This window comes from Carcharhinus amblyrhynchos, chromosome 17, assembly GCF_965287045.1.
Source record: "Carcharhinus amblyrhynchos chromosome 17, sCarAmb.v2.hapA, whole genome shotgun sequence".
NCBI classification, from domain to species: Eukaryota; Metazoa; Chordata; class Chondrichthyes; order Carcharhiniformes; family Carcharhinidae; genus Carcharhinus; species Carcharhinus amblyrhynchos.
The window spans coordinates 52,782,588-52,804,556 of record NC_137340.1 but is presented as its reverse complement, the minus strand read 5'-3'; the positions used below and the strand labels follow the sequence as shown (position 1 = coordinate 52,804,556).

General features: G+C 48.8%; 1 protein-coding gene across 3 annotated transcripts in view; it reads left to right on the top strand.

Moving 5' to 3' along the window:
* The window catches only part of st3gal7 (ST3 beta-galactoside alpha-2,3-sialyltransferase 7), a 32,245-nt gene extending 13,847 nt beyond the window's left edge, over positions 1–18,398 (top strand). For 2 of the 3 annotated variants that reach the window (XM_080205333.1, XM_080205335.1), the window contains exons 4-7: positions 840–1,026; positions 2,455–2,613; positions 15,898–16,123; positions 18,107–18,398. In XM_080205333.1, the coding sequence (XP_080061459.1) occupies positions 840–1,026; positions 2,455–2,613; positions 15,898–16,123; positions 18,107–18,171 (637 nt within the window). In that variant the 3' untranslated portion in view covers positions 18,172–18,398. Of the gene's footprint in view, positions 1–839; positions 1,027–2,454; positions 2,614–15,897; positions 16,369–18,106 lie in introns of those variants that run through there. The other variant, XM_080205334.1, reaches the window with a different exon arrangement.
* The last annotated feature ends 3,571 nt before the right edge of the window (positions 18,399–21,969 follow it).

Sequence of the window (21,969 nt, the reverse complement as noted above, 5' to 3'; positions counted from 1 at the left end):
CATGCTGACCAATTGTCATCTCAAAATATTTCTCAGAATCCTCTCCAGAAGCATCATTCTTTAGTTCCTAGTGTTGTGAATACTGTTACAAAGACCTAATTGAATCTGAGTTGCCTGATGAATGTGTCTCAGCTACGATACCACATGAGAATGATGCAGAATTAGTTCCAACAGAAGAAGTGTCTCCTGAAGTTCCAATTCATACTCCTAGAATAAAGGACAGCCTAATTCCAGAATGTGTATATAATCAAAGAGGAATAGATGTCCTCCTGATAGACTTTCTAACTGACTGTATATAATGATTAATAATGCATAGCACTGTGTCTGGAATATCATTGATCCTATGCATAACATCATAGTCATTTGTTGTCATGACCACAGAAGTAAAGGAGAGAGATGTTATATATTTAAAAGGGCTGCAGGTTGCTTTGAGAGCTGATCACATGATTTGATGAAGGTGTAATTAGGGTGTTACACAGGTGGCAGATTTACTTTCAGTTTGAACAGAGAAGATCTTTTACAATAAACCTGTTGTTATTACTTTGAATCCATACGTGCAAACCATGTTATTTTCTTTTTGTTAAAGTCCAAACCCCTAACATAGTTAGAACATTAGTTTCCACATTCAAAAATGTTGCTATAAGGTCTTTCCATTGGGAGATCGGGAGAAATGGTTTCCATTTGGAGAGCGACACAGGAAGTAAAGTTAGTGCGCTCAGCAACTATGCAGAGAGGAAATTTGTAGTGATGTATAGGTATATTTAATGTATACACATGTTCTCATAGATGGTGCAAGAGGGGTACCGTTTCTTTGCACTGATTTCTTTCTACCCACACAGGATGAACAATGGGCCTGTGATAGGTTACGAGGTTGATGTGGGATGGAAGACCACACTGAGGATCTCATACCCAGAAGGTGCTCCCCATTCTCCCAGGGACTACGATCCCAGCTCATTGTTTGTGATGGCAACGTACAAAAGCATGGACCTTGCCTGGCTAAACGCAGTGGTCAGAAGAAAGCCAATGGTGAATGAATATTTCCTTTTGCATTCTGAAATGTCTCCTTTAACACAATCTTGCACCACTTTCTGAAGAGCTCTATTGCAGGAATGGATAGGAGGAAATAAAGATTCTTTTGAACGATCTTGCTTCTCACTTCCAATCGCTTATGGACTTTTCTTGTTTCCCTTTAGTTTATAGACAGTATGAATCATTGCATCCCTGGACCTTCCTTTCTTACAATCCAACTAACATTGTCCCTCTTTCCTCTCACTTCTCTTGATATGAGTTGTAACAAATTCACCCACTTTTACTCAATCTTCTGCAGGAGTTCAAACCTTTACACTTCTGCAATTTACAATCCTTCCACAATCCAGAGAGCTTGGTGTTTCCTGATCACCACAAAACATTTCATTTGATTTTCTCTCCTCCATTTATTTAACGCAGGCTGGATGGAGCGGAGGAGTCCCAGGCTGTCTCTCTTTGCCACATTGCCAAGCTTATGTTGGTGTTTTGAACCCCAGGCTGTAACTCAAAATTTAACTAACTTTTATTCCATCATCATAGATAAACTTGAAAAGTGCCATTGACTCAAAAGTGCACAGTTGATGTTCATACTGCGTTTCACATTCATAATCATTTATTACATCCTACAGAACTGCCAGGCAAGTGGCATGACCCATTAGCTACATTAAGGTGTTCGATTCCTTTAAGAAATGCAGAAACTGCCCAGGGACATTTTAAACATTTCTGGCATTTTCTATGGGCTCAATTTCAGACCTAATTCTTGCATTTCAGCAGAGGGACTAGCTGAAAACATGTGTGTAGTCGTTGTGATAAAGTGTGTATGGGCACAATGCTAGATGTGAATAAATAATGAGTGGCATTGTGGCACAGTGGTTAGCACTGCTGCCTCACAGTGCCAGGGACCTGGGTTCCATTCAGCCTTGGGTCACTGTTTGTGCAGAGTTTGCATGTTCTCCCTGTGTTTGCATGGGTTTCTTCCAGGTGCTCTGGTTTCCTCCCACAGTCCAAAATGTGCAGGTTAGATTGATTGGGCATGCAAAGTAGCCCCTTAGTCTCACGGGGACTAATGGGGTAAATACATGGGGTTATGGGGGTAGGGTCTGGTTGGAATTGTGGTCAGTGCAGGTTCAATGGGCAAAATGGCCTCCTTCTGCACTGTAGGGGTTCTATGATTCTATGGAGTCTAATATACAGAATTGCCAAACTAAAACATTCAGCAAGCAGGAAGAAACCCATTTGTCTGGAACAAACTACAAACCTATAGGAGACCAACCAGAGTCCCAGTAGCCAATGGGTTGAGGAGTGTGAAGAGAGAAAGACTCCAGCTATTCTGTAACAGAGAGGAACACATTCTTTGTGTTCACTCACACTAACAGCTGCTTTGTAGGAAAACTTCATCGCCTTGAGAATATTATTTCCTTTCTACAGAATCTTTGGCAGAAGATGTGGTTTTGGCAATCTGTGGTTGAGTCCATCCCCTTAGAACCAAAAAACTATCGAATATTAAACTTGGATATCGTCAGAGAGACAGTGCTGAATTTACTGGACTTCCCGGGGCCACATTATGATGGTTGGAGATGGAAGCAGGTATGACCTTTAAACTCCACACACTTGCAGCTAAGATTCCACATACACTAACAGTGAATCTATTACACAAAAACCCGTCCACTACAGGAGACTATTCAGCCCATCATATCTCCGCTGGCTTTTCAAAAAGCTCTCCAGTTAATTTTACTCTCCTGATCTTTTCCCAAGGCTTTTTAAATCTTTCCACTCAGAGTTTATCCAGTTCCTTTTTGAAAGTTAGTGTTGAATTCACCCTATCATGCAGCACTTCCCAGTTCCTCCCAATTTGCTGTGTAAAATACATTCTCTTCATCCCCCACTGATTCTTTACTAATTACACTGGTTACCGACTCTCTTGCCAATGGCACAAGTTTCTTATTCATTTTTATCAAAACCTCTCATGTTCATTAATGCACAGCAGGCACTTCCAAATAGGTTGATTGGTCATGCTAAATTGCCCTTTGTTGTCAGGGGGATTAGCAGGTAAATATGTGGAGTCACGGGCATGTGGCCTGGGTGGGATTGTGGTCGGTGCAGGCTCAATGGGCCGAATGGCCTCCTTCTGCTGTGTAAGGATTCTATGATTTTAATCCAGTGTTTATAATTACAACCTCTGGAGTTATGGCTGCATACATTTCATCTGGAGTACTGTTTGAAAAAGGGAAGAACGTTGAACCAGGCAGTGGCAGTGGACAGGTTGGGATTGTGAGCAAGGTGGAGATTACGCTGATGAAGCACAGGATTAGAGAGGATCAGGACATCCTGGATGAAAGGGATATTTGGTAAATCGGTGTGGTTAGAGCAGCAGAGAACATTGAGAAGTCACAAATATGGGACAGGGTTGCGATAGGCTTTTAAAACCATACCTTTGTTATTATTCCCATACAAATGTAATCAACACCTGGGTGAAGACATAAATGAGGGGAGGGGGGGCATTAAATCCATCTTAGATTGTAAAGCAATAGGATCAAGAGCCAGTCAATAGCCTGATTAACATCATACCTAATGTTCTTTCCCGTTGACTTAAATGGAAGGTGAATTTCATCCCAATAGCACATGGGTTCAGCAAGATTGAAAGGAATTGAGAAGAGATCCAATAACCGGCACAGTGATTAGCGCTGCTGCTTCACGGTGGCACAGTGATTAGTGCTGCTGCCTCACGGTGGCACAGTGATTAGCACTGCTGCCTCACCATGGCACAGTGATTAGCACTGCTGCCTCACGGTGGCACAGTGATTAGCGCTGCTGCCTCACGGTGGCACAGTGATTAGCGCTGCTGCCTCACGGTGGCACAGTGATTAGCGCTGCTGCCTCACGGTGGCACAGTGATTAGCGCTGCTGCTTCACCGTGGCACAGTGATTAGCGCTGCTGCCTCACGGTGGCACAGTGATTAGCGCTGCTGCCTCACGGTGGCACAGTGATTAGCGCTGCAGCTTCACCGTGGCACAGTGATTAGCGCTGCTGCCTCACGGTGGCACAGTGATTAGCGCTGCTGCCTCACGGTGGCACAGTGATTAGCGCTGCTGCCTCACGGTGGCACAGTGATTAGCGCTGCTGCCTCACGGTGGCACAGTGATTAGCGCTGCTGCTTCACCGTGGCACAGTGATTAGCGCTGCTGCCTCACGGTGGCACAGTGATTAGCGCTGCTGCCTCACGGTGGCACAGTGATTAGCGCTGCTGCTTCACCGTGGCACAGTGATTAGCGCTGCTGCTTCACGGTGGCACAGTGATTAGCGCTGCTGCCTCACGGTGGCACAGTGATTAGCACTGCTGCCTCACGGTGGCACAGTGATTAGCACTGCTGCCTCACGGTGGCACAGTGATTAGCGCTGCTGCCTCACCGTGGCACAGTGATTAGTGCTGCTGCCTCACGGTGGCACAGTGATTAGCACTGCTGCCTCACCGTGGCACAGTGATTAGTGCTGCTGCCTCACGGTGGCACAGTGATTAGCACTGCTGCCTCACCGTGGCACAGTGATTAGCGCTGCTGCCTCACGGTGGCACAGTGATTAGCACTGCTGCTTCACGGTGGCACAGTGATTAGCACTGCTGCCTCACTGTGGCACAGTGATTAGCGCTGCTGCCTCACCGTGGCACAGTGATTAGTGCTGCTGCCTCACGGTGGCACAGTGATTAGCACTGCTGCCTCACCGTGGCACAGTGATTAGCGCTGCTGCCTCACGGTGGCACAGTGATTAGCACTGCTGCTTCACGGTGGCACAGTGATTAGCACTGCTGCTTCACGGTGGCACAGTGATTAGCACTGCTGCCTCACGGTGGCACAGTGATTAGCACTGCTGCCTCACGGTGGCACAGTGATTAGCACTGCTGCCTCACCGTGGCACAGTGATTAGTGCTGCTGCCTCACAGTGGCACAGTGATTAGTGCTGCTGCCTCACAGTGGCACAGTGATTAGCACTGCTGCCTCACGGTGGCACAGTGATTAGCACTGCTGCCTCACCGTGGCACAGTGATTAGTGCTGCTGCCTCACAGTGGCACAGTGATTAGTGCTGCTGCCTCACAGTGGCACAGTGATTAGCACTGCTGCCTCACGGTGGCACAGTGATTAGCACTGCTGCCTCACCGTGGCACAGTGATTAGCGCTGCTGCCTCACGGTGGCACAGTGATTAGCACTGCTGCCTCACGGTGGCACAGTGATTAGCACTGCTGCCTCACGGTGGCACAGTGTTTAGCACTGCTGCTTCACGGTGGCACAGTGATTAGCACTGCTGCCTCACCATGGCACAGTGATTAGCACTGCTGCCTCACGGTGGCACAGTGATTAGCACTGCTGCCTCACAGTGGCACAGTGATTAGCACTGCTGCTTCACCATGGCACAGTGATTAGCACTGCTGCTTCACCATGGCACAGTGATTAGCACTGCTGCCTCACGGTGGCACAGTGATTAGCACTGCTGCTTCACCATGGCACAGTGATTAGCACTGCTGCCTCACCGTGGCACAGTGATTAGCACTGCTGCCTCACGGTGGCACAGTGATTAGCACTGCTGCCTCACGGTGGCACAGTGATTAGCACTGCTGCCTCACGGTGGCACAGTGATTAGCACTGCTGCTTCACCATGGCACAGTGATTAGCGCTGCTGCCTCACGGTGGCACAGTGATTAGCACTGCTGCCTCACGGTGGCACAGTGATTAGCACTGCTGCCTCACGGTGGCACAGTGATTAGCACTGCTGCTTCACCATGGCACAGTGATTAGCGCTGCTGCCTCACGGTGGCACAGTGATTAGCACTGCTGCCTCACGGTGGCACAGTGATTAGCACTGCTGCCTCACGGTGGCACAGTGATTAGCGCTGCTGCTTCACCATGGCACAGTGGTTAGCACTGCTGCTTCACCATGGCACAGTGATTAGTGCTGCTGCCTCACAGTGGCACAGTGATTAGCACTGCTGCCTCACAGTGGCACAGTGATTAGCACTGCTGCCTCACGGTGGCACAGTGATTAGCGCTGCTGCCTCACAGTGGCACAGTGATTAGCACTGCTGCTTCACCGTGGCACAGTGATTAGCACTGCTGCCTCACGGTGGCACAGTGATTAGTGCTGCTGCCTCACAGTGGCACAGTGATTAGTGCTGCTGCCTCACGGTGGCACAGTGATTAGCACTGCTGCCTCACAGTGGCACAGTGATTAGCGCTGCTGCCTCACGGTGGCACAGTGATTAGCACTGCTGCCTCACAGTGGCACAGTGATTAGCACTGCTGCTTCACGGTGGCACAGTGATTAGTGCTGCTGCCTCACGGTGGCACAGTGATTAGCACTGCTGCTTCACGGTGGCACAGTGATTAGCACTGCTGCCTCACGATGGCACAGTGATTAGCACTGCTGCCTCACGATGGCACAGTGATTAGCACTGCTGCCTCACCGTGGCACAGTGATTAGCGCTGCTGCCTCACGGTGGCACAGTGATTAGCACTGCTGCTTCACGGTGGCACAGTGATTAGCACTGCTGCTTCACGGTGGCACAGTGATTAGCACTGCTGCTTCACGGTGGCACAGTGATTAGCACTGCTGCTTCACGGTGGCACAGTGATTAGCACTGCTGCTTCACGGTGGCACAGTGATTAGCACTGCTGCCTCACGGTGGCACAGTGATTAGCACTGCTGCCTCACGGTGGCACAGTGATTAGCACTGCTGCTTCACCGTGGCACAGTGATTAGCACTGCTGCTTCACAGTGGCACAGTGATTAGCACTGCTGCCTCACGGTGGCACAGTGATTAGCACTGCTGCCTCACAGTGGCACAGTGATTAGCACTGCTGCCTCACGGTGGCACAGTGATTAGCACTGCTGCTTCACCGTGGCACAGTGATTAGCACTGCTGCTTCACAGTGGCACAGTGATTAGCACTGCTGCCTCACAGTGGCACAGTGATTAGCACTGCTGCCTCACGGTGGCACAGTGTTTAGCACTGCTGCCTCACGATGGCACAGTGTTTAGCACTGCTGCTTCACCGTGGCACAGTGATTAGCACTGCTGCTTCACCGTGGCACAGTGTTTAGCACTGCTGCCTCACAGTGGCACAGTGATTAGCACTGCTGCCTCACGGTGGCACAGTGATTAGCACTGCTGCTTCACCGTGGCACAGTGATTAGCACTGCTGCTTCACAGTGGCACAGTGATTAGCACTGCTGCCTCACGGTGGCACAGTGATTAGCACTGCTGCCTCACGGTGGCACAGTGATTAGCACTGCTGCCTCACCGTGGCACAGTGATTAGCACTGCTGCCTCACGGTGGCACAGTGATTAGCACTGCTGCCTCACCGTGGCACAGTGATTAGCACTGCTGCCTCACGGTGGCACAGTGATTAGCACTGCTGCCTCACAGTGGCACAGTGATTAGCACTGCTGCCTCACCGTGGCACAGTGATTAGCACTGCTGCCTCACAGTGGCACAGTGATTAGCACTGCTGCCTCACCGTGGCACAGTGATTAGCACTGCTGCTTCACGGTGGCACAGTGATTAGCACTGCTGCCTCACCGTGGCACAGTGATTAGCACTGCTGCCTCACGGTGGCACAGTGATTAGCACTGCTGCCTCACGGTGGCACAGTGATTAGCGCTGCTGCTTCACGGTGGCACAGTGATTAGCACTGCTGCCTCACGGTGGCACAGTGATTAGCACTGCTGCCTCACGGTGGCACAGTGATTAGCACTGCTGCCTCACCATGGCACAGTGATTAGCGCTGCTGCCTCACGGTGGCACAGTGATTAGCACTGCTGCCTCACGGTGGCACAGTGATTAGCACTGCTGCCTCACCGTGGCACAGTGATTAGCGCTGCTGCCTCACGGTGGCACAGTGATTAGCACTGCTGCCTCACCGTGGCACAGTGATTAGCACTGCTGCCTCACCGTGGCACAGTGATTAGTGCTGCTGCCTCACGGTGGCACAGTGATTAGTGCTGCTGCCTCACGGTGGCACAGTGATTAGCACTGCTGCCTCACCGTGGCACAGTGATTAGCGCTGCTGCCTCACGGTGGCACAGTGATTAGTGCTGCTGCCTCACGGTGGCACAGTGATTAGCACTGCTGCCTCACGGTGGCACAGTGATTAGCGCTGCTGCCTCACGGTGGCACAGTGATTAGCACTGCTGCCTCACGGTGGCACAGTGATTAGCACTGCTGCCTCACCGTGGCACAGTGATTAGCACTGCTGCCTCACCGTGGCACAGTGATTAGCACTGCTGCCTCACGATGGCACAGTGATTAGCACTGCTGCCTCACGGTGGCACAGTGATTAGCACTGCTGCTTCACCGTGGCACAGTGATTAGCACTGCTGCCTCACGGTGGCACAGTGATTAGCACTGCTGCCTCACGGTGGCACAGTGATTAGCACTGCTGCCTCACGGTGGCACAGTGATTAGCACTGCTGCCTCACGATGGCACAGTGATTAGCGCTGCTGCCTCACGATGGCACAGTGATTAGCACTGCTGCCTCACGGTGGCACAGTGATTAGCACTGCTGCTTCACGATGGCACAGTGATTAGCACTGCTGCCTCACGATGGCACAGTGATTAGTGCTGCTGCCTCACGGTGGCACAGTGATTAGCACTGCTGCTTCACCGTGGCACAGTGATTAGCGCTGCTGCCTCACCGTGGCACAGTGATTAGTGCTGCTGCCTCACGGTGGCACAGTGATTAGCACTGCTGCTTCACGATGGCACAGTGATTAGCACTGCTGCCTCACGGTGGCACAGTGATTAGCACTGCTGCTTCACGATGGCACAGTGATTAGCGCTGCTGCCTCACGATGGCACAGTGATTAGTGCTGCTGCCTCACGATGGCACAGTGATTAGCACTGCTGCTTCACCGTGGCACAGTGATTAGCGCTGCTGCCTCACAGTGGCACAGTGATTAGCGCTGCTGCCTCACGATGGCACAGTGATTAGCGCTGCTGCCTCACGATGGCACAGTGATTAGCACTGCTGCCTCACGGTGGCACAGTGATTAGCACTGCTGCCTCACGGTGGCACAGTGATTAGCACTGCTGCCTCACGATGGCACAGTGATTAGCGCTGCTGCCTCACGATGGCACAGTGATTAGCACTGCTGCCTCACCGTGGCACAGTGATTAGCACTGCTGCCTCACGATGGCACAGTGATTAGCGCTGCTGCCTCACGATGGCACAGTGATTAGTGCTGCTGCCTCACGATGGCACAGTGATTAGTGCTGCTGCCTCACGATGGCACAGTGATTAGCACTGCTGCTTCACGGTGGCACAGTGATTAGCACTGCTGCCTCACGATGGCACAGTGATTAGCACTGCTGCCTCACGATGGCACAGTGATTAGCACTGCTGCTTCACGGTGGCACAGTGATTAGCACTGCTGCCTCACGATGGCACAGTGATTAGCACTGCTGCTTCACGGTGGCACAGTGATTAGCACTGCTGCCTCACGATGGCACAGTGATTAGCACTGCTGCCTCACGGTGGCACAGTGATTAGCGCTGCTGCCTCACCGTGGCACAGTGATTAGCACTGCTGCCTCACAGTGGCACAGTGATTAGCACTGCTGCTTCACGGTGGCACAGTGATTAGCACTGCTGCCTCACGATGGCACAGTGATTAGCACTGCTGCCTCACCGTGGCACAGTGATTAGCACTGCTGCCTCACGATGGCACAGTGATTAGCACTGCTGCTTCACGGTGGCACAGTGATTAGCACTGCTGCCTCACGATGGCACAGTGATTAGCACTGCTGCCTCACGATGGCACAGTGATTAGCACTGCTGCTTCACGGTGGCACAGTGATTAGCACTGCTGCTTCACGGTGGCACAGTGATTAGCACTGCTGCCTCACAGTGGCACAGTGATTAGCACTGCTGCCTCACGGTGGCACAGTGATTAGCGCTGCTGCTTCACAGTGGCACAGTGATTAGCACTGCTGCCTCACAGTGGCACAGTGATTAGCACTGCTGCCTCACAGTGGCACAGTGATTAGCACTGCTGCCTCACGATGGCACAGTGATTAGCACTGCTGCCTCACAGTGGCACAGTGATTAGCACTGCTGCCTCACAGTGGCACAGTGATTAGCACTGCTGCCTCACGATGGCACAGTGATTAGCACTGCTGCCTCACAGTGGCACAGTGATTAGCACTGCTGCCTCACAGTGGCACAGTGATTAGCACTGCTGCCTCACAGTGGCACAGTGATTAGCGCTGCTGCCTCACGATGGCACAGTGATTAGCACTGCTGCCTCACAGTGGCACAGTGATTAGCACTGCTGCCTCACAGTGGCACAGTGATTAGCACTGCTGCCTCACGATGGCACAGTGATTAGCACTGCTGCCTCACGGTGGCACAGTGATTAGCACTGCTGCCTCACGGTGGCACAGTGATTAGCACTGCTGCCTCACGGTGGCACAGTGGTTAGCACTGCTGCCTCACCGTGGCACAGTGATTAGCGCTGCTGCCTCACGGTGGCACAGTGATTAGCACTGCTGCCTCACCGTGGCACAGTGGTTAGCACTGCTGCCTCACCGTGGCACATTGGTTAGCACCTCTGCCTCACCGTGGCACAGTGGTTAGCACTGCTGCCTCACGGTGGCACAGTGATTAGCACTGCTGCCTCACGGTGGCACAGTGGTTAGCACTGCTGCCTCACCGTGGCACAGTGATTAGCGCTGCTGCCTCACGGTGGCACAGTGATTAGCGCTGCTGCCTCACGGTGGCACAGTGATTAGCACTGCTGCTTCACAGTGGCACAGTGATTAGCGCTGCTGCCTCACGGTGGCACAGTGATTAGCACTGCTGCCTCACGGTGGCACAGTGGTTAGCACTGCTGCTTCACCGTGGCACAGTGATTAGCGCTGCTGCCTCACGGTGGCACAGTGATTAGCACTGCTGCCTCACGGTGGCACAGTGGTTAGCACTGCTGCCTCACAGTGGCACAGTGATTAGCGCTGCTGCCTCACCGTGGCACAGTGATTAGCGCTGCTGCCTCACAGTGGCACAGTGATTAGCACTGCTGCCTCACAGTGGCACAGTGATTAGCACTGCTGCCTCACGGTGGCACAGTGGTTAGCACTGCTGCCTCACAGTGGCACAGTGATTAGCGCTGCTGCCTCACGGTGGCACAGTGATTAGCGCTGCTGCCTCACAGTGGCACAGTGATTAGCGCTGCTGCCTCACGGTGGCACAGTGATTAGCACTGCTGCCTCACGATGGCACAGTGATTAGCGCTGCTGCCTCACAGTGGCACAGTGATTAGCGCTGCTGCCTCACGGTGGCACAGTGATTAGCACTGCTGCCTCACGATGGCACAGTGATTAGCGCTGCTGCCTCACAGTGGCACAGTGATTAGCACTGCTGCCTCACAGTGGCACAGTGATTAGCACTGCTGCCTCACAGTGGCACAGTGATTAGCGCTGCTGCCTCACGATGGCACAGTGATTAGTGCTGCTGCCTCACAGTGGCACAGTGATTAGCGCTGCTGCCTCACTGTGGCACAGTGGTTAGCACTGCTGCCTCACGGTGGCACAGTGATTAGCACTGCTGCTTCACTGTGCCAGGGACGTGGTTTCAATTCTGCTCTTGGATGACTGCCTGTGTGGAGTTTGCACGTTCTCTCCATGTTTGCGTGGGTTTCCTCCCACACTCCGAAAGATGTGCAGAGTAGGTGGATTGGCCATGCTAAATTGACCCTTAGTATCCCAAGATGTGTAAGTTAGGGGGATTAGCAGGGTAAATATGTGGGTTATGGGAATAAGACCTGGGTAAAATGCTCTGTCAGAGAATCAGTACAGGCTCAATGGGCTGAATAGCCTCTTCCTGCACTGTAGGGATTCTATGATGCTACTCATTGCTCCTCTGTCTGGGTTCCACCAGCACCACTCAACTCCACACTTCATTAAAACATAACTCCAAGCACAGACAGAAGAGCCAAATTCTGAGGTGATGTTACATCTTGAGGTATTCAATTACGACATCAAGAAGGCCTGGAAAAATTTAAATCAATGGGCCATCTTGTTGAAGTTGTACAAGACGTTGATAAGGCCACACTTGGAATACTGTGTACAGTTCTGGTCACCCTATTGTATAAAGGATATTATTAAATTAGAAAGAGTGCAGAAAAGATTTATTAAACTTGATGGATTGAGTTATTAGGAGCAGTTTGGTAGACTGGGACTGTTTTCCCTGGAGCATAGGAGGCTTAGGGATCATCTTAAGAACATAAGAACATAAGAAATAGGAGCAGGAGTAGGCCATCTGGCCCTTCGAGCCTGCCCCGCCATTCAATAAGATCATGGCTGATCTGTCGTGGCTCAGTTCCACTTTCCCGCCCTCTCCCCATAACCCTTAATCCCCTCTCTTATCAAAAACCCATCAACCCGCTTCTTAAAAATATTTAGCGAGGCAGCCTCCACCACTTCAACGGGCAGAGAATTCCAGAGATTCACCACCCTTTGAGTGAAGAAGTTCCTCCTCAACTCCGTTCTGAACCGCCCCCCCTTTATCTTGAGGCTGTGCCCCCTAGTCCTACTGTCTTTTTTGAGCGGGAAGAGTCTTTCCACCTCTATCCTATCCATCCCATTCATCATCTTATACGTCTCAATGAGATCTCCCCTCATTCTTCTAAACTCTAACGAGTACAAGCCTAGTTTATTCAGCCTCTCCTCATAGCTCAACCCCCTCAACTCCGGTATCAGCCTAGTAAACCTCCTCTGCACTCCCTCCAAGGCCAAAATATCCTTGCGCAGGTGCGGCGCCCAAAACTGCACACAGTACTCCAGCTGCGGCCTCACCAGTGCCCTATACAGCTGCAGCAAGACCTCCCTACTTTTATATTCAATCCCCCTCGCTATGAAGGCCAGCATCCCATTCGCCTTCCTGACCACCTGCTGCACCTGCAGGCTGGGTTTTTGCGACTCATGCACAAGGACCCCGAGGTCCCTCTGCACCGTCGCCTGCTGCAGTTTTTCGCCACGTAAGTAATAGTCCTTCCTACCATTCTTCCTACCAAAGTGGACCACCTCACACTTGCCAACATTAAATTCCATTTGCCATTTCCTGGCCCATTCGCCCAGCCTATCTAGATCCTTCTGCAGACTCTCCACACCCTCCGCACAATTTGCCTTTCCCCCAATCTTGGTGTCATCAGCAAATTTCGACACCCTACACTCGGTTCCCTCCTCCAGATCATCTATATAAATGGTAAATAGCTGAGGCCCCAGCACCGACCCCTGGGGCACCCCACTAGTCACCAACCGCCAATCTGAATAGCACCCATTGACCCCCACTCTCTGCCTCCTATTTGACAACCAATCCTCTATCCACGCTAACACCCTACCCCCAACTCCATGTCCTCTGACCTTCTGCAGTAACCTCTTGTGAGGTACCTTATCAAACGCCTTCTGAAAATCCAGAAAGACCACATCCACCGGCTCTCCTCTATCCACCGCCCTAGACACATCCTCATAGAACTCCAGTAAATTTGTCAGACACGACTTCCCTTTAATGAAACCGTGTTGCGTCTGCCCTATCAAGCAATTCCCTTCAAGATGCCTCGCAATTTCCTCCTTAATGACGGATTCTAACATTTTACCTACCACAGACGTTAAACTAACCGGCCTGTAATTCCCCGCCTTTTGCCTGGCACCCTTCTTAAACAACGGCGTAACATTAGCCGTTTTCCAATCCTCCGGCACTTCCCCGGAATCCAGCGACGTCTGGAAAATAACCACCAAGGCATCCACTATCACCTCCGCCATTTCTTTCAGAACCCTCGGATGCATTCCATCCGGTCCTGGGGACTTGTCCACAATCAGCCCCTCCAGTCTGTTGCGCACCACCTCTCTAGTAACAGTAATGTCATTAAGACCCTCCAGTCCTACCACCTTTCCATCGCTAACACCCGGCAAATTATTCACGTCCTCCTCCGTGAAGACAGAAACAAAAAAGTTATTCAAGACCTTAGCCATATCCCCATCCCCTACCACTAGGTCCCCTTTCTCATCCTCTAAGGGACCAACGTTCACCCTAGCCAGCCTCTTCCTTTTTATATATTTATAAAAACTCTTGCTATCCTTTTTTATATTAAGCGCTAGCCCAGCTTCATAGCTTCTTCTACCCTCCTTTATCAACTTTTTTGTCAATCTTTGTTGACATTTAAACCTCTCCCAATCCTCTTCTCGCCCACTGCTCTTAGCTACTCTAAATTCCTCCGCTTTTAATTTAACACTTTCCTTCACCTCCTTCGTTATCCACGGCTTATTACCTCTCTTCCTACTGTCCTTTTTAACCATCGGAATAAATTTCTGCTGAGCACCAAGAAAGATCTCCTTAAAGATCCTCCACTGCTCCTCAGCAGACCTACCTTCCAACGCGCTCCCCCAGTCCACATTCGCCAATTCTTCTCTCATCCTACCATACTCCCCTCTATTCAAACAAAGGACACGTGTCCGGGAACCCACTTTCTCCTCCTCCATCTGCAACAGAAACTCCACCATACAATGATCACTCTCTCCAAGAGGATCCTTCACCTCAAGGTCCCTAATTCTACCCGCCTCATTACATAGCACCAGATCCAAGATAGCTCGCTCCCTCGTCGGCTCCAACACACACTGTTCCAGGAAACTATCCCGGCAGCATTCCAAGAACTCCTCCTCGAGCCCACCTCGTCCAACATGGGTCGACCAATCAATATGCAGATTGAAATCCCCCATAACTACTGCCGTCCCATTCCTGCACGCCGCACTTATTTGCGCGTTAACAGCCCGCCCCACCTCCAGATCATTATTCGGGGGCCTATAGACGACACCCACCAGCGTCTTCCTCCCTTTGCTGTTCCTAATCTCCACCCACAACGATTCCACTTTCTGCTCTTTGGCTCCGATATCATCCCTTGCTACCACCTTGATGCTGTCCTTAATCAGCAGAGCTACGCCACCCCCTCTTTCCTCCTGCCTATCCTTCCTAAACACTTGATAGCCCTGTACATTCATCTCCCAGTCCCTGTCACCTTGCAGCCACGTCTCTGTAATGGCCACCAGATCGTATCCATTTGTGTCGATCTGCGCCACCAGCTCATCCACTTTATTCCGAATGCTTCGTGCATTCAGATAAAGCGCTTTCATCCCAGCCTTCTTCTGGACCCTATTTGCCGTAACGCCACCACTTGGGACATCCTCAGCCTCTTCCCTTACCTGTATCCTATCCTTAACTGTAGACCTCCTAACATCACCTACCCTCGCACCCTCCCCCCCCCTAATTAGTTTAAAGCCCTGTCTACAGTCCTCTTTACTTATAGAGGTCTACAAAATAATGAGGGGAACAGATCAGTTAGATAGTCAATATCTTTTCCCAAAGGTAGAGGAGTCTAAAACTAGAGGGCATAAGTTTAAGGTGAGAGGGGAGAGAGGGGGCGAGACCTGGTAAAATCCAAAAATATCCAGCACTTTTTCTCCAATGTAATTTGAGATCCTGGATTAGGTCGGGCAAAACCTATAAATTAGATGAGAGAAGGTCTGTGGACAACATGAGTTTCTCCAAAGCACTAAATAAACACCTTACGTTCCACATTTTTATAGAATTGTACAGGAGGCCATTCAGTCAGTCATTCCTGTGCTAGCTCTTTGGAAGAGCTACCTGATTTACTTTCACTCCAGCCCTTGCTCTTTCCCCCTATCTCTGCAGATTCATCTATTTATCCAATTGCTTTTTGGAAGTTACTACTCAACCTGCTTCCCTCACAGTTTCAGGCAGCACGTTCCACATCAGAACTCACTGGAAAATCTTTTTCCCCTCATCATCACTTTTATTTTTTTTTCCCCAGGTGCTTCCGACACTGGGAATGATTTCCATCAGCACCGCCCTGCACCTGTGCGATGAGGTTAACCTGGCTGGTTTTGGCTACGATATGACGCGCCCTGACTTGCCGTTGCATTACTATGAAACTTTGCGGATGAATGCCATGAATACTCAGGCTGTGCACAATGTGAATAGAGAAAAACTCTTCCTGGCTTCCTTGGTGAAAGCAAAAGTTGTCAATGACCTTACAGGTGGGGTCAGCTGGTAGGATAATGGAAATGGGCAGTCTACAGCTGGGATCACTTTCTTTCTTAATGCTGAAAACAAAAGAATTGGATATTTTATCAATATCACACTGTTGTGTCAAGAAGCATAGAAAAATTCCGAACTAAAGGGGCAGCATGGTGGGACGGTGGTTAGCACTGCTGCCTCACAGCGCCAGGGATATGGGTTCAAGTCCCGGCTTGGCTCATTGTCTATGTTGCTGCCTGCTGCACCATCTGTTTTAAACTTATAAGGTGGACAAATAACTTCGAGTAGACATCTTGTTAGTACAACCAATATTTATTAAAACCCACACAATCAATAGTTACCCACCCGACTGACAATAAGTTATCTTACAGAAAATACTAGAATTCAAGTCCAATACAAGACCTTGACTTAACTTTGCGTGACTGGCAAGTACCCAGCAGATAAGGGCCTTTATCTGTGCGCTGGTCTCATAGCCTGGTCCGGCACTCTGGCTCTGGTTTCCCTCCTTTCCTTCTCGGGTGCAATGGCTCTTCTCGTGCTGGTCATCGCTGGCGATGTTCACCATTGTTGTAGCTCATTCGTGGGGTCAAAGAGAGAGAGAGAGATTCCTGGTTGCGCAGCACCCTTTATATCCTGTTTGGTTTCACGCCCCTTTTGTCCATTGCCAATCAATTGATCAGGACTTGATCCCCCTGATCGATAAGAGTCCAATCAGGTGCTACTGCACCGATCTCTGGGTGTGTTCCCAATGGCCATGTCTGTAGGTGCTGGAGGCACAAAAGTCACATATCTCCCTCCTAAATAAGGGGTCACGGTGCCCTTGTGACTGTACACAACCCAACCTGGAGATGAAACAAGCCAGTGTGACTATAAAGCCCCTTTCATCCTGGAGATGACCCATATCTTGTTTATTCACTCATCAGGGTTGCAGCCTGTTTGTCTCTGCCTTTAAACAACAGCCTGTCAGTTTAGTTTCTTGCCTAATTGTCCCAGAGTGCTTTACAAATTGCCATTTTAGATGGCCCGTTTGGCCACAATGTGGAATTTGCACATTCTACCCGTGTCTGCATGGGATTCCTCTGGGTGTTCCGGTTTCCTCCCATGCTCCAAAGATGTACAGGTTAGGTGGATTGGCCGTGCTAAATTGTCCATTAGTGTCCCAAGGTATGTAGCAGGTAAATGCGCAGAGCTACAGGGATAGGGTCAGTGTGAGATGCTCTTTCACAGAGTCAGTGCAGATTCAATGGGCCAAATGGCCTCCTTCTGCACTGTGGGGATTCTATATTTTTTACACTAGACAAAAGTGTTCTTCCTGCAGCATAAAATCTAAGCTGAAAATGGATGTACAGCCATCACGGGTGGACAAGTTAACCAGAGTTAGTACATTGCAGACAGTTAGTCCAACAATGTTCAGTGGTGGCACAGACAGGAGACAGTTACAATGAATAAGAAAGCAGAAATCGAACCCAGTTAGTCACAAATCAATCTGAAGCCACGAGTGAACACTAGGTCAGAGGATGTAACCTATGTTTTTAAGGGCAGGAAATAACCCAAGATGAGCTAGCTTTTGAGGTAATGTGAACACTCAGGTTACACCCTGTTGGACAATGCAAAGAACCAGACCTTGAGTGACACAGATAAGAATGAGGCCCAGACACAGATTTAGTTTTGTGTTGAGAGTTATGATAATCAGAATCAGTCAGTTAATACTTTAGTGGAGGATTTAAAAGTTGATGGACCCACTGAGCCAGTGTAGGCAGATTGAGTATAATGTAAAACTCCAGGTCTCCTTGTTTCATTAAAGGGCTTTGTGCATGTATGTGTACAGACTGGAACCAATCACACGTTTACTCTGATTATGGGTGGAATGGCCTTTTTTATGGTGCTATAATTTCTAGATAATTATTCATAAAGTATTAAATTGCTGAGTGTAAACTCTGAAACCTATGATAAGATTTTATGATTAAACTTTTATATTCCAGTGATTTCACCGCCAATGCAGCAGGGTGTGATTATAGTAGTGCACATCTGTTCCACTGGTTCCTAACAGGAGTCTACTAATTAACGAACACAATGGATGTAGAACATGAGAGCACAACAGAGGAAGACTAAACAGGAGTAAAACACTGAAGCAGTTTTAGACAAAAAGACATTAGCTTTCTGTTCATTTCAATAGCAATCCTGTGATTAACCTACATGTTGCAGTTATCAAATCTTAGAATCCTTGCCACATTGGAGGCCTTTCAGCCTGATATGCCTTTGCCAGCTCTCTAAGAACTGATCAAATAAAGACTCATTTTCCCATAACCCTGCAAGTGAGTTTCCTTCCAATTGCCCTTTGAAAGTTCAGGTGGAATCCGATCCCACTTGCTCTCAAGTAGCCAGCTCCAAATCTAAACACCCTACTGCATGGAGAAACTTCTCCTCGAGTTTTTATTTTAAAATATATGACCTCTGGTTACGAATGAGAATGCTTCTAGAGATAAAATTTTGGGGGAATGATGGTGTGGTGATATTGTCTGTGGACTAGTAATCCAGAGGCCCAGGCTAATGCTCCGGGAAACTTGGGTTGAAATCCCACCATGGCGACTGGTAGAATTTAAATTCAATTAGTAAAGCTAGAATTGAAAGGTAATCATCAATTGTCCTAAAACCCATTGGTTCACTAATGCCATTTAGAGAAGGAAATGGGTGGCATAGTGGCTATCACTGCTGCCTCACACCACCAGGGACCCGTGTTCAATTCCCAGCTTCGGTCACTGTTTGTGCAGAGTTTGCACATTCTCCCCGTGTCCGTGTGGGTTTCCTCCACATGCTCCAGTTCCCTCCACAGTCCAAAGATGTTCTGGTTAGGTGAACTGGCTAATCTCAATTGTCCCTTAGTGTCGGGTGATTAGCAGGATATATACGTGGGGTTATGGGGATAGGGTCTGAATGGAATTGTTGTCAGTGCAAGCTTAATGGGCTGAATGGCCTTTCTGCACTGTATGGATTCTATGACTATGCAATCTGCCGTTCTCACCTTGTCTGGCCTGCATGTGTCTCCAGCCCCACAGCAGTGAGGGTGACTCTTAATTGCCCTCTGAAATGCAGAGTTCAAAGGTAAGTGGGGATGTACCTTGCCAGAAATGCCCACATCCCATGAAAGAATAGAGAAAAAAATCAGAACTTCAAGATGACTCTGGACAAATAAAATGAAAGGAAAAATAAGAGGACAGTGTAGCATCCCAGTAAACACCCAACTTACCTTAAGGTCAATGATGAATAAGCGCCAGACACATGAACATCAGACATCTTCACTGACACTGCTGCAATCTTTTCAAATCACAAGGTCAAATAAGAGCAGAAATACGAATCATTAAACATTATTTTAAACCAAGTGAACATCAGAGCAATAGTTATGATCGGATTCACTTTGTTCAATCAGTCCATCTCCACATGTTCATAGTCAGAGGGCTAGACTAGCCAGCTGAACTGTCGGAGACTTACCAACAAGATGCAGGGAAATTGTCTATGGCACTGACAACCTGCCCAAATTAAATAAACAAAACCAGATGTCAATACCGGAATTTTATGCCACACCCACCCAAAGCCAACAGAGAATGCCATTCTGTGAACCACTCCCACCCCAATTCCAAGGCGGGCATGCTGGTGTTTGGTGAGCCTCACGGCTTGTGGCTGGTGCATGTTTTATCTGTGCTCAAAATGGGTACTGATTGATTAATGACTCCCTGAATTAATAACAAATCAATCAACCAAATTCTCAATAGATAGCAGATGTAATTGGCTGGAAACTGGTGGTTTTCCGGAGAATGCCTCCGTGTCCCTTGTTGTTGGAATTTATTAACATTACAGAACAAAGTACTTCTGCAAGAGTCTGACAATTTCCTGAATGCTGCAATTTGTAAAAGCAGTTAACTGACAGAGTTAAGATAAAGTAGGTGGCCTGCAGCCCATTTTAATGATTTCTTTGAAAACTGTTAAAGTTTAATCTTGGTACACAGCCTGGCTTAAAAAAAACCAAGGTTGTAAAAAGGAGCTGAACCTGTGTTGCTGATGTGCTGGTTTTGCTGCAGATTATTTGTTCAATGATGTTTCTATTCTTTTTCTGATTTATTAATCATTCGATAGCCAACTTGCAGAGAAGTGGTTTTTGAGACACTTTTCCTACAAACATAATGCTTTGTAGGACAGCGGCAAGCTAGCCACTAGAATTTAAATGTTTTCCTTGTGTATTAGAGACAGGCAAGGACACTGCACAATTAGGATCTTGCCCAGGCAGCCTGCAGAAGTTCATGGAGAAAGCTCACCATCAGCTCCTTTTCAGGGCAACAAAGGATGGGCAATAAATCCAGCCTTGCCACAGTCACGCATATAAAAGGCAGCCTGCCTATGTGGGGAGTTGAATGTGCTGCCTGTTATCTACTTGTACTTAGAATAGCCCAAGGGACATAATGAGGTGTAACCACCGATGGACTAACATCACAATCCTCCAATCATCCTCGTGGACACCATCCTTGGAGCGGCATGGTGGCATGGTTAGCACTGCTGCTTCACAGTGCCAGGGACCCAGGTTCGATTCCCAGCTTGGGTCGCTGTTTGTGTGGAGTCTGCACATCTTCCTGTGTTTGCGTGGGTTTCCTCTGGGTGATCCTGTTTCCTCCCACAATCTGAAAGATGTGCTGGTTAGGTGCATTAGCTATACTAAATTCTCCCTCAGTGTATCCCAACTGGCACCGGAGGGTTGCAACACGGGGATTTTCACAGTAACTTTATTTCAGTGTTAATGTAAGTTTACTTGTGACACTAATAAATAAACTTTAAAAAACTTCCTTCAATCTTTTCAAAGGCAGGCCAAGCAACACACTGTCAGATGAGACCAGAAATGCAAATCACTGAACTGCTTTACCTTACAGCAAGTGAACACAAGAACAGTTATGATTAGATTCACTTTGTTCAGCCAGTCCATCCCCATGTGTTCACCATCTGAAGGAAGACAGTTAGGAGCAGAAACTTACCAACATAATGTAAGGGAATTGCTTACTGATTACTGAATTGATTTTTTGCTGTCTAATATCTAATGTTCAATTTGTATATTAATCACCTTTATGCTCCTTTAAGCTTCTCCAGAGACTTCAACACATCACTGAGACTCTGGAGGAGATGGTGCTACAATCGAAGTCAGGCTACTGCTCTGGGTCCAAGGGTTAAACCACGGCAGCTGGTGGAACTTAAATTTAATATATGGTCTCTAATAGTGGGTGTGAACTGTGGTTAAAAACCTGTCTGCTTCATTGTCACAGAATCCTACAGTGCAGGAGACCATTTGGCCCATCAAGTCTGCATCGACTCTGACAGAGTATCTTATCCAGGTCCTTTCCCCACACGTTTCCTTTAAGAAATCATCATCATTACCTGGTCTGGCCTACATGCGACTCCAGATATGGTTGACTTTTAATAGCCTTCTGCAATAATGTGGCAAACCCTATAGTTCATGGGCAACTAGGGATGGATAGCCAATGCTGGCCTTGTCAGCAATGCCCACATCCCACGAAAAACTAAAGAAGTACAGTGCTGATGGAATGCTTTATTGTTGGAGGTGTTTGGATAAGATGTTAAACTGAGGTACTGTCAGCCTGGTCAATTATTCAAATGAGAAAGCTCTCCAGCTAGTGGCCAGCTTTCAGTCACTGAGTTACAGCTTATCTGGCTAACTCAGAACCTATTAAACACACTAACTACGGCCTACGGCAGTAAAATGCTTTTGAAGTGTTTGATGTCCTCAGCACGGGATATATTATATACTCACACAAATTCTGTTTAAAAATTATCCCATAATGTGACA